The sequence below is a fragment of the Uranotaenia lowii genome, unplaced genomic scaffold (genome assembly GCF_029784155.1).
Source record: "Uranotaenia lowii strain MFRU-FL unplaced genomic scaffold, ASM2978415v1 HiC_scaffold_292, whole genome shotgun sequence".
NCBI classification, from domain to species: Eukaryota; Metazoa; Arthropoda; class Insecta; order Diptera; family Culicidae; genus Uranotaenia; species Uranotaenia lowii.
In genome coordinates this window covers 36869-50000 of record NW_026598193.1, presented here as the reverse complement: position 1 = coordinate 50000, position 13132 = coordinate 36869, and the positions used below count along the sequence as shown (strand labels likewise).

Here is a 13132-nt window from a genome sequence, read left to right as displayed (position 1 = left end):
CGATTTTGGTCACTTTTTTCCAGTCTTTTACGAATTTTCAATCGGTCTCGCTTGAAGACAATTTGGCGGATTCATCTCTTTCGGTACGATCTGGACTTTGTTGGATTTGTACCAAGCCATCGTGTCCATTGAGTGCCAATTCCGGCCGAAACAGTATTGGTTGATCATGCTTGCGGTTCAGGCACTCTCGGACGTAAACAACTGTGTCCATTGTATCAGTTGTCATGAACGGCTTGGGAAGCATGCCGCACTCACATATGGCTTGCTAAACCATTGCCTTTTCAACAAATTTTTCGGTAAAATTGATGTTTCCGTCTCGTCAATACTTTGACCATCCCGTACAGTGGGGATATTTTTGATTTGGTTTCTTTCAGACATATGCAATGCGGTTGCACTGGGAGGACATACCAGTTGTTAGAAAGCTTGTTAATGCCGGTCCGGCGTAGAATCTTATACCGATAATTCCGCCCCCAAGGAAGTTCATTATTGAAGTAGAGTCTAATTTGTGGGTGTATCCATACTTCCGAATCGCCTTAAGGCCCGTTTCAATGTTCACTTCTTAAACTTTCGCCAACTGACTCAGCAAAATGTTAGGGATCAATAGTGCACCATTTGTGCACGAGTTTTTTGCGCTTTTTGGGGGAAATGCTTCTCATTTTCACGAAAATTATAAAAACTGGAGCTCACCATACACAGAGCGCATCCGGACGTTATCCGGAATGAAATGGGTTTGTATCGAAATCGGGCTTAGACATAATGGAACACCCTTTAAGTGAAGCCGATTGCATTAAAAAAAATCATGAAAATCAATCATTAACGAAAATTAACGAAACTTTTATTTTGCTGAATGTTACAAAAGAAATTCGTAAAACACCAGCTTTTGACGGATTGTTTTATAATCTATAATGCATTCTGATTTGAAAGTTTATTTGAAAATGCCTGAATTTAAAACAATACATTTTTAATTCTTTTCTCAATTTGAAATAACGTCATTTGAAATAATTTCGGAGAAACTTGAAGGTTCAAATTACATAACTTCTTTTTTTCTGAGGCGATTTTGAACTCAAATCCAAGCCGAAGTGTTAGTTCTCATTTTTATTGCCCTTTCAAAAGCCAAATTCACATCTACGGCGGTTCACGATGGACGTTAGATGGTTTGTCGCAATAGCCAGGTACTCACTTCCTAAAATAAAAGTGAAACCACGTTACCTCACGCCAGTTTGACCCTTAGCCCCGAGTAATGATGATTTAGAGACAGATAAAGTAACAACATAACGAGAAAGAGACAGAAAAAGAGATCTAACTAACTAACCGCATCACAAGCCGAATTTGGAGGAATTTTACGATCGAAAAGTTGAGGTACTTGAAGAAACACACATTGGAAGGTGATTTATGCAACGTCTAAACATGAAGTTGTAGCTTTTTCGGCACATGTGTCTATGTTTTTTTTTGGTTTGTTGTTGCTGTTTAGCTCTCCTGCTTCATGCATAACATCGACCCGGTTACAAAATGTACTTTGAAGAATCGTTAAAAATACCAAGCAATATGCGAATCTTTTTAATTGCTCACCTTGCTCGAGGAGAGTAATTAATCAAATGTGTCTCATTTCATCACTTGGATACGTAAATCTTACGACAGTACTCTCGACAGGATGGTTTATTGCCAAAGTCAGTTTAGCTAGTTACGCTTTGTAGCTTGTACTTACCCACAAAATGTAAGAGAATTCTATTGAATCATGAACATCACAACAATAAGTAAATTTTTGAGAAGGCAGATCAATTTTTGTGATATTTGATAGGGAAAAAAACCAAAATAAATAACCACGTTAACCCCAAAAACGTTATTATCAAGCCACGGGTCCATTAAAACGTGCTGCCACGATCATCATCAGCACTTCCTCAATTCTTTTTTTCGTCACCAGTCACCTACCTAGTTGAAGTGGCTAATTAAAAATTCAACTGAACAACAAGGTCGATCCAAAATCTTTTCGTTTGTTTTCATTGGCCGGCACAAACAGGCGATTTCCGAACAATCGCGTGAAAATTTTTAAAAGTCATGGTGATTTCTTTCTACTCCATCTCCAATGAAAAACACACTCATTAAATGTGAAAAATTAATAAGTTATTTTACAAACAGTTGCACTTGAAACATTCGATGCAGAAAAAAACCTTTACAGTCATATTGTTCGAATCAAGGTATATCAAACATTGCGTATCATTCAATTTTAATCAGGAAGGGAAAAATACTTTTCAAACATGCAAATTTCAGTACCTACCATTGAAGTAACATTCATTAGGTAAGAAATTGTTTAAAACAATTTCTCATCAGCCTGTTCAAATGACAAATTGTTCATTCAGCAGTTCACTATTCCTACATATGAAGGTTGGTGTGTGATTTTTCAGATTTCTAAGCTCCATTACTCAGCTACGAATTCAAAGTGGAATTTGTTTCCATTACATCGGACTTGAAATCGTTTCACATAATTAGACATTCCAGATTTTGTCTTAGTCAACAAAGTATGCAAATAAATGTGTATGTTACGGAATGCTTTCAGGCTTAGTATTCAAATTTTCTGGTCTAGCCATTTTCTCAAATCACCTACTGTGCAGTTGTTGTCGTTGGTCGAGTGAAGTCGTTCGGTTTTCAAAATTGATTATCTTATTCTTGTCGGGTTATTGGTGGATGGCGATTTGCGTCAAGTTTCCGTCGGATTTATGAGTTAAACATACACGATCTACATGAAACAAAACGTTCACAACATTTTTCAGTTGATCAACATACCTTCTGAAAAATCCCAGGGGAGGTCCGATCTTCCAAGCCATGAGACTTTTTTTGCTCTCGAACCATACAAGGAAAAACTTCACCACAACCACAATTAAGACGATTCAAGCACTTCATTCATTTCAATACGTTTACACCACGTGTTCAGCCTAATTTTCCTTCTAGTTTCACGTAAAATTTGCTCGATTTGTTGATTTTTTGTTCCATTTTCATCTGCATCAATAAACAGCTCCAACGTTAAAAAAAAGTTACCATTTGTCCCTCGAACATAGCGAGCGATGCTTACTGAGATCGTTTTCATTCCATCCATACTAAACTGTCATGAAACTTGTCAATTCTCTTTCGTTGATAACACTAGACAACGAAAATACTTTTTATTTGGTACTTAATTCAAAATTTTATATTCTAAGAGTAAAAAGGCCAACTCGCAAACCTTATCTTCTGCTGAATAAAATTAACAGTTCAATAATAATATTAGAATTTACTTATAAAGCGTGTTAGATGGCGCGGCTTGAAAACTTTTATCAATTGATTCTTCAACTAATATTTTTTAATCGGCTGACATATGTAATTTAAATGACAGTTGATTTTAAATATCAGCATATTAAGGTTAAGGTCCTTAAACGATGTATAGGGATCATTTTTTTGGAACCAAATATCCAGAAAAGATAGAAAAAAAAACATTTAGTTAGGTCCAGATTCTTTTTTTTTTTCAAACAAAACCAGGATCATGAAAAGACTTTTTTTTTGTTTATTTATGGCCATTGAGTATAAGCTCTATTATTAAACATATTTAGTTGAAAAACCAGATGAAAACTCAAATGTGGCAACAAGTAAAAATTTGGATCCAGAACTAAAAATAAAGCTCAAAATAATTGAATGCACAAAAACTAAAATTCACATTCACGTATAATTTCATCTGGTGGTATAATTTACAATTGAAACACGAATATCTGGATAATAATAGAAAAAATCAGAGAGTAATAAATTCCCTTCGAAAGTTCATTTTATTCGAAATAATTTTTAGAAACATATAAAATTCGCACTCAACGTTTTTATTTCAAATGTTTGTTATCAAAGTACTGTTTCTGTTTTAAAAGGATTTTTCAAACACAAACAAATGGAAAATAAAGAAAATCTTTTATAAATGCTTACTTCAGAATTGAAAATAGAATCAGTGATCAGAATAAATATCTAGATATTGATTTTTAAACTGATTACAGAGTTCAAAATCAATTTTTAAAAAAATAATGCGATGCGATGCGAACCGGCAAATGCGAATCCGTTGGCAGTTCCTGTTTTGATTCCTTATTTTCAAATTCTACACGCTAAGGAAACAAATCAAACATTTAACCCTTTGGCGGCTTGTAACTTTATTCGGATGCATCCCGAATTCTTCTGGGGCACTCAATGAATTTTTGAAATCTTTAATTTTGCATCATTACTTTTATATGGACAAAACCTGAAAGCCCAGACCAAAAAAAACTCCCTAATAATATGTTTTCCAGACAATATTCAGCCACAACTCTTCAGATTCCCTGTATTCAAAGTCTAAAAATAATCCGAAGAAAAATGCTTCGGAAAAAGACGAAATTCTAAAAAATATTGCACTTAGTGCCCAAGAAAGCTGAAGTTAGAAGCTGTACGTTGAGCACAATTATATTTTTGTTAAGTAGCGCAGCAAACCACTAAAACCGGTATGAAATTGTTTTCTGGTGAATATAAATTTATTGCAGAAAATTTGTGTTAATAAACTCAAAATCCAGCGCAAAGTTGAATTTTTTTTTTTTTTTTTGTAAATTCTTTATTTGAAACGGCTCATACCTTTAGGCTTTAATTTTGTTTTTTTACAATAGTTTGCTTACTTCTAGTTCACTTTTTTTTTTAAAGAAAAGAAAATAGATAGGGAAATATGAAAATAGAGAGAATTATAGACGAAGATCAATAGCTTTAAGGAAAAGATATATTTCGAACATGTAGTCCAAGTCTATCACTGCCAGCACATCTCTCACTGGAACATAGGGTGATTTTCCTCGGGCCCTAAGGGAGTCTATGAAATTCGTTCTAGCGACAAAATGGACCTCGCACGACCAAACAATATGCTCGATGTCGTGGTAACCTTGGCCGCAACTACACAAATTGCTGCCAGCAATATCAAAACGATAGAGTACCGCGTCTAAGGAACAATGATTAGACATGAGACGGGAAAATATACGAATAAAATCCCGACTCAAGTTCAATCTATTAAACCATGGTTTAAGGCTTACCTTTGGGATAATCGAATGGAACCACCGACCCTTGTCATCCTCGTCCCATTTGCGCTGCCAGTTGACAAGAGAGTTTTTTCGAACTAAAAAGTAAAATTCGTTGAAGGCAATTTCACGCTGATACGTGTCACCTTCCATCGCCCCCACCTTTGCCAGAGAGTAAGTTGAATATTTATAAATGTTAAAAAATATGAGAAATTCCAAATTGAAGATAGTAAAAAACAGCTACTTTTGAAAATTCGTCAAAAATTCTGTGTTTCGTATTTTTTTAAATCTAATGATGCGTAAAAGAGCCAAATTACGCCAATGCAAATGTTGAGAAACAAGAGATATATCGGTTTTAGTCAGGAGTGTCAAATTGACAATCCAGAAACTCTTACGGGTTAAAATTTCTGGGACGGATGAAGGTTAAATGAAATTTTCTACAATACAATGGCAATATTTAGCGCTTCATTATATTGATGAAATTATTTTGAAGGCTGAGCTAAGGGAATGAACGAATAAAGGTGATAAGAATCGATATTGCAGGAACCCCTATATGGTTTTTTGCTCATTTTATGGAGTAACCCAAAAAAAAAACTTTTTGAGTTATCTGAATATCAATGATTTATATTTAAGCATTCAATGTGCATTCAACTGTGTATTTTTAACGGGGGTTAAAAAATCAATGTTTCAGGCCCTTTTCCTGAGTAATAGAATTTATTATATTGGCTATTCAAAAAATCCATTAGATATTTCGAATCAATTGCCTTTTTTTAGGAACTCATGGTGGTTTTTGAAAATTATGAGTTTTCAAATTTGTGTTGACTGTGATATAAAAACTTCTTAAGCCAAAAGGTTTTACACTACACAGATCATAACAAACGAAGATTTGTAAGTAATAAGAACATAAACCTCTCTGTGAATCACATAATGTTAATGGAAAGTGACCTTTATGCTTTATGCGTAACTTTCAAACCATCCGGTTTTCGACGTAACGGTCGCTCGCGCCAATATTGTCGTTACAGGGAAAAACTGTAAAATCAGTTGAGCGACAATGGATTTTTCTCGGAGTAGGTAAGTTAAACCTAACGTCGGAAGTAGTGCGCTGGATGGCGGGTCACCGTACGATTCCAACGCACTACTTCCGACGTTAGGTTTAACTTACCTACTCTGAGAAAAATCCATTGTCGCTCAACTGATTTTACAGCGCTGGACTGGCGACACAATATGTTATTTATACCGATTCTTTGCATTTGGAACAATCTTGTTCGATCAACTCTTGAAAAGCAGCAAAAAAACGAATTGACACCGTTCCCTAACATAGATGAGCCATTCAATTGTTACTCAACCATATGCAGATGGAACGTCGTCGTGCGCGAGATTCGCGATTGATTTTTGCAAAACGGGTTTCTCCACAATCAGATCAACTGGTCGGATGACGAAAAAAATCTTTTGAATGAACTTTATGTAAACAAAGATCACCCTTCCCTTTTGCAGGTTGCGTTGTGGGAGGATGTGCCGGGTTTGGGGTCACGGCGGGTGCCCATCGGCTGTGGACTCACAAAGCGTACAAAGCCAAACTACCGCTGCGGATAATCCTGATGTGTTGCTACTGCATGGCTGGCCATAACAGTTTGTTCGATTGGGTCCGAGATCACCGGATACATCACAAGTACTCGGAGACGGATGCTGACCCGCACAATTCGAACCGGGGTTTCTTCTTCGCCCACGTGGGTTGGCTGCTGCTGAGAAAACACCCGGAGTGCATCAAAAAGGGACGGCTGATCGATATGAGCGACGTCATGGCTGATCCCGTGGTCCAGTTCCATCAGAAGTATTTCGTCCTGCTGAAGACGCTGTTCACCTATCTGCTGCCATCGCTGATCCCGTGGTACTTCTTTGGCGAGGACTTTGTCCTATCTTTCCTGGCCAATTGTTTGTTGCGCTATTGCTTGACGTTGAACTTCACGTGGCTGGTCAACAGCGCCGCTCATATGTACGGGACTAGACCATATGATAAGTAAGTAGTTTCAGATTTGCTCTAAGCTCTCCAAAATTAAAAAATACTAATGCATTCCAGGCGAATGATGCCGGTGGAAACGAAGCTGGTGTCGATTCTCGCTATGGGCGAGGGTTGGCACAACTACCATCACGTCTTCCCCTGGGACTACAAGGCAGCCGAACTGGGCAACTATTCCACCAATGTGACTACCTTCTGGTTGGATCTATTTGCCAAAATTGGTTGGGCGTACGATTTGAAGGAACCTTCAAAGGAACTGGTCCGGAGGACGATCGAGAAATACGGTAAGGTTCAAACGAAAAGATTTAATTGTTTCGCAACTAATCAGTTTCCATTTTTATTTCTGATGTCATGTTTAGGTGACGGAACTCACATCACCACACCCATCGCGCATTTGAAGGAAGTTTCAGATTCGGAAGAGCCAAAGCGCGACTAAAAGTCGTTGGAATTTCATTTTAACATTAGCAAAGTTTTTAAGTGTTGAAGTATAGTATTGAAACCAATTGTAGAATTAAGTCTCATCGAATCAGGTTGTTAAAGTACAATTGAAAAACAAACTGTTGAAGATATTCATCAACTAAATAGAGCCAGATACACGGTCATGGCTGAACTGTAAAGCGCCAGTTGACTGATTTGCAAATACTTCGAAAAACCTGCTCGACTACCTCTACTCAGTGTCACGTTTTACTCAAACAATCAAAACATTATTTGACTTTTCCGAAATAAAAATAAAACAAAACACCACCAAAATTCAGCCGGTGCTAGTGCCGAAGATTTTTTTTTCAAAGTGTGGAACTGTAGAAGCAGAACAGCGAAACTCTCGAGGTCACAGCGTATACCATTCATCTCCGGCGAAGCATTACACAACTATGTGTAACCCTCACTAAAAATATGAAAAAAAACCAAAAAAAGCTCAGTGTAAACGGGTGGAAACGAAAAGAAAAGATAAAAACAGACGAGATAAAACGATTCAAAAGCTCCGGTTTGTCTCGCACTAACTAAAGCAAACAAAAATCGGTCTTGGGGCTCAAAGACCCAACGGTCGAGGAGGAGGGCTAACGGCGATTTTTTGGCCGCGTGTGGACAACCCGGTGACCTTGACTCGTGCAGGCCGAAAAGGAAAAGTGCACTGCCTAAGTGCTCCGAAAGAATGACATACAAAATTCGGTTTTAATTTTATCATATCAATTAGAACTACTTCTGAGAACATACCTTTGACCACGCTTCATTGGCACCTCGTTTTCTGTAGAAAAGAAGAAAATGTCATTTCAATCAAGTGCTGTCACTTTTAATTATTAATAGACAAAGCTTCGAAAGCCCTTGGTGATCCCAATCGATCGTAAAAAGCAAATGAGTGTCACACACCCCTCTTTCAACTGGTATGATGCAACTTCAAGATGTTTGACCCCAATTGAGTCGTTTCTTGATGTTTTTGCACACTCTCTTGAAGCATTCAGTCGATTAACTCCTACACTTGTGGTGAGGATTGCTTGAAGGTGCGATTCTAGCGAAGGATTAAATATGTATAATAATGGTTGTTGTTGTTATTGTCCATGGTAATGCCAACCATGCAAAAGTGCTTACCATCATTCAAGAGACCATGAGCAGAAGATGACAGTGAGGATAACTGATTGAAAGGATGACCCACAAAGTAGGCGAGCGGCTTTGTGATTTATCCTACATGCATGCAGTTTGACATTTGTTTGAATTTGACCTAACAGGTCCAGGTGAAGTTCACCGCATGCGCTCGAGTAACAACAAAGCAAAGTGCCGGCTTCGATCATCGGATTGAGTGGATTGAATAGATCTTTTAATATCGAAGGGCCACCAACCTCACATCTCCCCCTGACGTGGAGACCGCAGACAAAAGCCACAGACGAATTATTACTGTTTACATTTTGTCTGCGCCTTCTCAGTTGTGAGCCGATACAACCTGAACTAATTGGAAATGTACACAGCACTGATCACTTTCAAAGGAGGTACAGTAACAGTAGGTATGAATGAACTCAATGCGATGTCCACCGTTTTATTTTTCTGTATCAATTTGCGAGTGCTCGTAAAGTCGATAATTATAAGTGTTAAGCCGGTGGTAAACGATCGGCTGTAATTGTTGGGGGTATAAACGGAGCAAATAAAACTCAGCAATTGTTTGACGACTGTGGTTTTGGAATACATTGGCACTGACGGTGAAAATTGAATATTTAACACTTTACGGGCCCAATATTAGTGTGTTAATTATTCATAATCACATTTGTTGTCATGTTAATAAGATTTAAAGCGTCGAGCTGAGTTGGTAGAGCGGTTAAGATGCCCCGAGTTTGGTTCAGTTGGCCAGTCGTATTGGGTTCGAATCCAGGTATCTTCAAGAAATTTTATCATTAAATTGAATATTCAAGGATGTTCAATCGGTTGCTAGCACACAGGAATGTCGAAACACCTGTAGATAATATAAAATATTCAAGATGGTGTACATTTTTAATTGACACACAGAGACACACACAGATAAACAAACTTTCAATCATTTTTACCGTTTTCCATTTTTTTACGATTTTTTTTTTCAATCCAAATTAGTTACTAGAATAATCGTTAATTTTCACTGCAGTTCTTCTTCTGAAACTTCTCCCTTTCAAACCGTTATGCTAGTTAACATTTTTGTGGTAGAGTTTTGCCTACAAATCTGCTTTTAATATACTTTGTTCTTCATGAAAATCAAGAGCTTTGTGTACTGCCGCTGCCGGCAAGTCTGTCCCATATGCAAAAATAACGAAACGAGAAAAACGGTTTTAATGGTTTTTATAAACTTTCGTGGATTTCTCGGTTGAAACTTTACCTTTTCTTTTTCTTTCTTCACAGATATAAAGATATTTGTTGTAAAATTTCGTTCATTGTTTTTTTTTTTTTTGCTTTGAAATTTGCTGCTGCAGAGGAGAAAATGATGATGTGACAGCCTTGCGAGTATATTTCGCATGCTTATTAAATGTACCCGCAAAGCTGTCCCATATTTGGCTATTCTTTGAAGTTGATCGTTTGATTCCATCTATCTGCGCTATATTATTTGCTTCACTAGTTGTTTACTGATGAAAATAAGTTTTAAATTATGTTAGATAACGTAAGTTTATCATAAGAATTGAATAGGTCTAAAATAATATAAATAACAACGTTCCATGAATCTGACAACCTGTACCTTCATTTTTTCGAATCGATCGATAATCTTTTAAGAAAGTCTATGAATACAAATTGAATTAATGCTTATTTCGAAACAGCAAAGCATCTTGGCTGCAAATATATAATAAGAAAAATCAATCCAATATGTCTTACGCGTGTTTTTTCATATATGTTGAGAACAAAGTTATTAAAGTTCCCAGTCTAGATTGAAGAACTAACTGTATTAGAACGATGTTTAGATACACTGAAAAATGATGAAAATGCATACGGGACAGTCTTGCGAATAGCGGCACTGTATGTAGTTAATATTCAGCCAATATTCATCCCGTCCTAATAGGCCCCTTTATAGTTTTCATGAAAATGAACGTGGAAAAATCTTATTTCGTCTATAACTCAACAAGGCGACATAACTATTGTTTATAACATGGTGGAATCGATGGGGAATGGTTGAAAGATAAAACATACCGTATATGAACGATTATTATTTCTGCTTTAAAGTATGAATCGTCCAAAAGGATGAAAATCCCGGGAAAATACTCGAATACGCTTTACAACACCATTTGCAATAAGAAACGGGTTGGGGCTGGGGTAAAAAATCGCTGATTATGAATGTCAAATTTAATAGAAAGAATTCTTTTTTATTCTACAGTATAAAGTGGTATGATTAATGATCTTCTTTACGAACTATCAAGCCTTCAGAGTAGTGGAAATAAGAAAAAAATTAAAATTAAATCTAACGGCTGCAAGGAAGTATAAACTTTTACTGGACAAAAAGTTTGTTAGGTTGCACCACTTTTGAAAGATCGCTAGTTTTTGGGAAGCAATTTCAAATTACAAGGAAAAGATAAATATTCGAGAGAATAAGTTAGATTCAAATTTTAAAAAAAGAATTTAACTTATATCTTACATATCTTGTTTCGGACCACCCTGTAATGGTCGGTTGATTTCCCGAATGAAATGTTTCTGCTATCGCCCGCTATCAAATGACGGCGCTTCTATCGATAAACAAAAAGCATATCTTAAGAGATCAAAACTTTTTCGCGAGAGCTTTGTACCAGAGAGCGAGCTTTCGATAAAGGCGAGCGTAATATACCGATAGGTCTTATTTGTCAAATTTTGAATAATTACAAACATAATAAAGCAATTCAATTTAAAACCAATAATTGTTCAATATCAAGAAAGGAGATAATGTTTATATACCAGCAATTATATAAAAAATACATAGGCAAATGTCATTTTATCGATCAAAGCTTTAATTAATTTCCATATAAAATCTACGTTAGTTTTTATGGGTATTCTTTCAAATATCAATGATTGAGCTTGAATAATATTTTCTGTATGAATATAATGATATAAACATAAGAGAAACAAAGTTAATAGAATTGAAACACAAAACCTATGCGAAAAGAAAAATTATAGACTTAAAAAGTTAAAATATTTTTTCAGCCATAGCTAAACAAATTGAGATCAATATTTAAACTTACAATAACACTTCCCAAATTCTGGTTTGTAAAATTCAAAGCTATGTTTTTTAAGCTTAAATAATTTCACAACGAAATCATACCCACATTCGGTGACTGGAAGCAGTTTTATAAATAACTGATTCATATATGTTTATTGTTATTACTTACGACCTCTTCGTAGCAGACGCCAGCACGTGTTGAAAAACTGTTCTCCCATTCGAATCGAGCTTTCAATACAAATGCATTTAACGTGAGAGCCTCGCTCAACAAATTAGTCTTTCACTCAACTCTCTCGTGGGAAGTGAGAGTGTTAAAGTAAAAGAGAGAACCGAAATGGCGTGTTTTTTCTCTGTTATGCTTTCGGCGGTTTCGCCTTATTTTTCTTCTGCGTCTGTACAAGCATGATCCACTTGCGTGGCACTAAGCTCAAGCATTAACATGACTCCACTAGTTGCAGTGCCACTTTTAAGCGTAGAATTTTATTAGAGTAAGCCGATCACATGCATAGGTTGACTTTTCATTTTATTTATGAACTTATTCTTTGTACATATTTGACTTCTAATATGAATAATTGATTTAAATGTTTATAAGTTTAGAGAACATTGCACTTGAGAGTACAAATTTCAACAATCGAGATAGTCACTTAGGTTACCTAAATTGGATTTTCATGTAGTCGTACTAATTAAATTGATTCTCCCTCGAGAAAAAAAATTTAATGATTCTCCTTTCGGAAATATTTTCAATTGAATCCAATACTACTCTGCGATTTTGGACATTCTCAAAAAATTTAAAGGATTTCAGTCTATAGCGTTTAAAAGTTACGTAGCGTCGATTACATTCAAACAACAGTATGTATGTTATTTAGTACCGGAAAGTTAACGTTTTTTTTTACGAAACGGTAAGTAAATGTTAACACGCCCAAAACTTACCTCCCTGCTGCTGAAACACATTGAAGAAATAAGGAAACCAAGCCGACGTCAGGGCATCCCGCTTTGTCCTTATCCTCCAGATCTTGACCGAGCCGAACACGTTCACGCCTTCGAGCCCACGGGATAGGACGCGGTCAAGTCACGTCGTCATCATCCATCGCCCAACAAACTTTCCATTCAATCTTTTTTTACCTCAACTGATGGTAAAGCGGAATATTACGACTGAAATGTTCCTGAAGGTGAGTCCCGTGGCCCATTAGGGGTCATCGTAAGGAGTCGGCAGGATGATCGCACGTCATCCTATCGGCTCGAAGCGCTTATCAGTTATAATTTTTTTAAACGCGAAAACGCGGGATCACTCCACTATCGCTGATAACAACCGTTGGTAAATTTGTGAAATCGACCTTCCGTTAAGTGCAGCCCGTCGTCTGCTGATGCAGTTCAATCAAACTTTGCAGATTCTCTTTCTCGGGTTTTGGTGAGATCCGCTCTTCGCTCTCCGAAAGTTGTGTTTCTCTTTTTGTT

General features: G+C 36.6%; 1 protein-coding gene across 1 annotated transcript; it reads left to right on the top strand.

Annotated features, from left to right (window-relative positions):
- Window positions 1-6294: 6294 nt before the first annotated feature.
- Window positions 6295-8289, top strand: LOC129759851 (acyl-CoA Delta-9 desaturase-like). The gene is made up of 3 exons (XM_055757390.1): window positions 6295-7050; window positions 7111-7334; window positions 7410-8289. The coding sequence occupies exons 1-3, from the start codon at window positions 6632-6634 to the stop codon at window positions 7484-7486; spliced, it is 720 nt and encodes a 239-aa protein (XP_055613365.1). The 5' UTR covers window positions 6295-6631; the 3' UTR covers window positions 7487-8289.
- Window positions 8290-13132: the final 4843 nt, after the last annotated feature.

Coding starts and splice junctions, on each gene's coding strand:
- LOC129759851 (XM_055757390.1), top strand. CDS start 6,632: ATGTGTTGCTACTGCATGGCTGGCCATAACAGTTTGTTCGATTGGGTC. Junction 7,051..7,110: donor GGGACTAGACCATATGATAA/GTAAGTAGTTTC, acceptor AATGCATTCCAG/GCGAATGATGCCGGTGGAAA. Junction 7,335..7,409: donor GAGGACGATCGAGAAATACG/GTAAGGTTCAAA, acceptor TGTCATGTTTAG/GTGACGGAACTCACATCACC.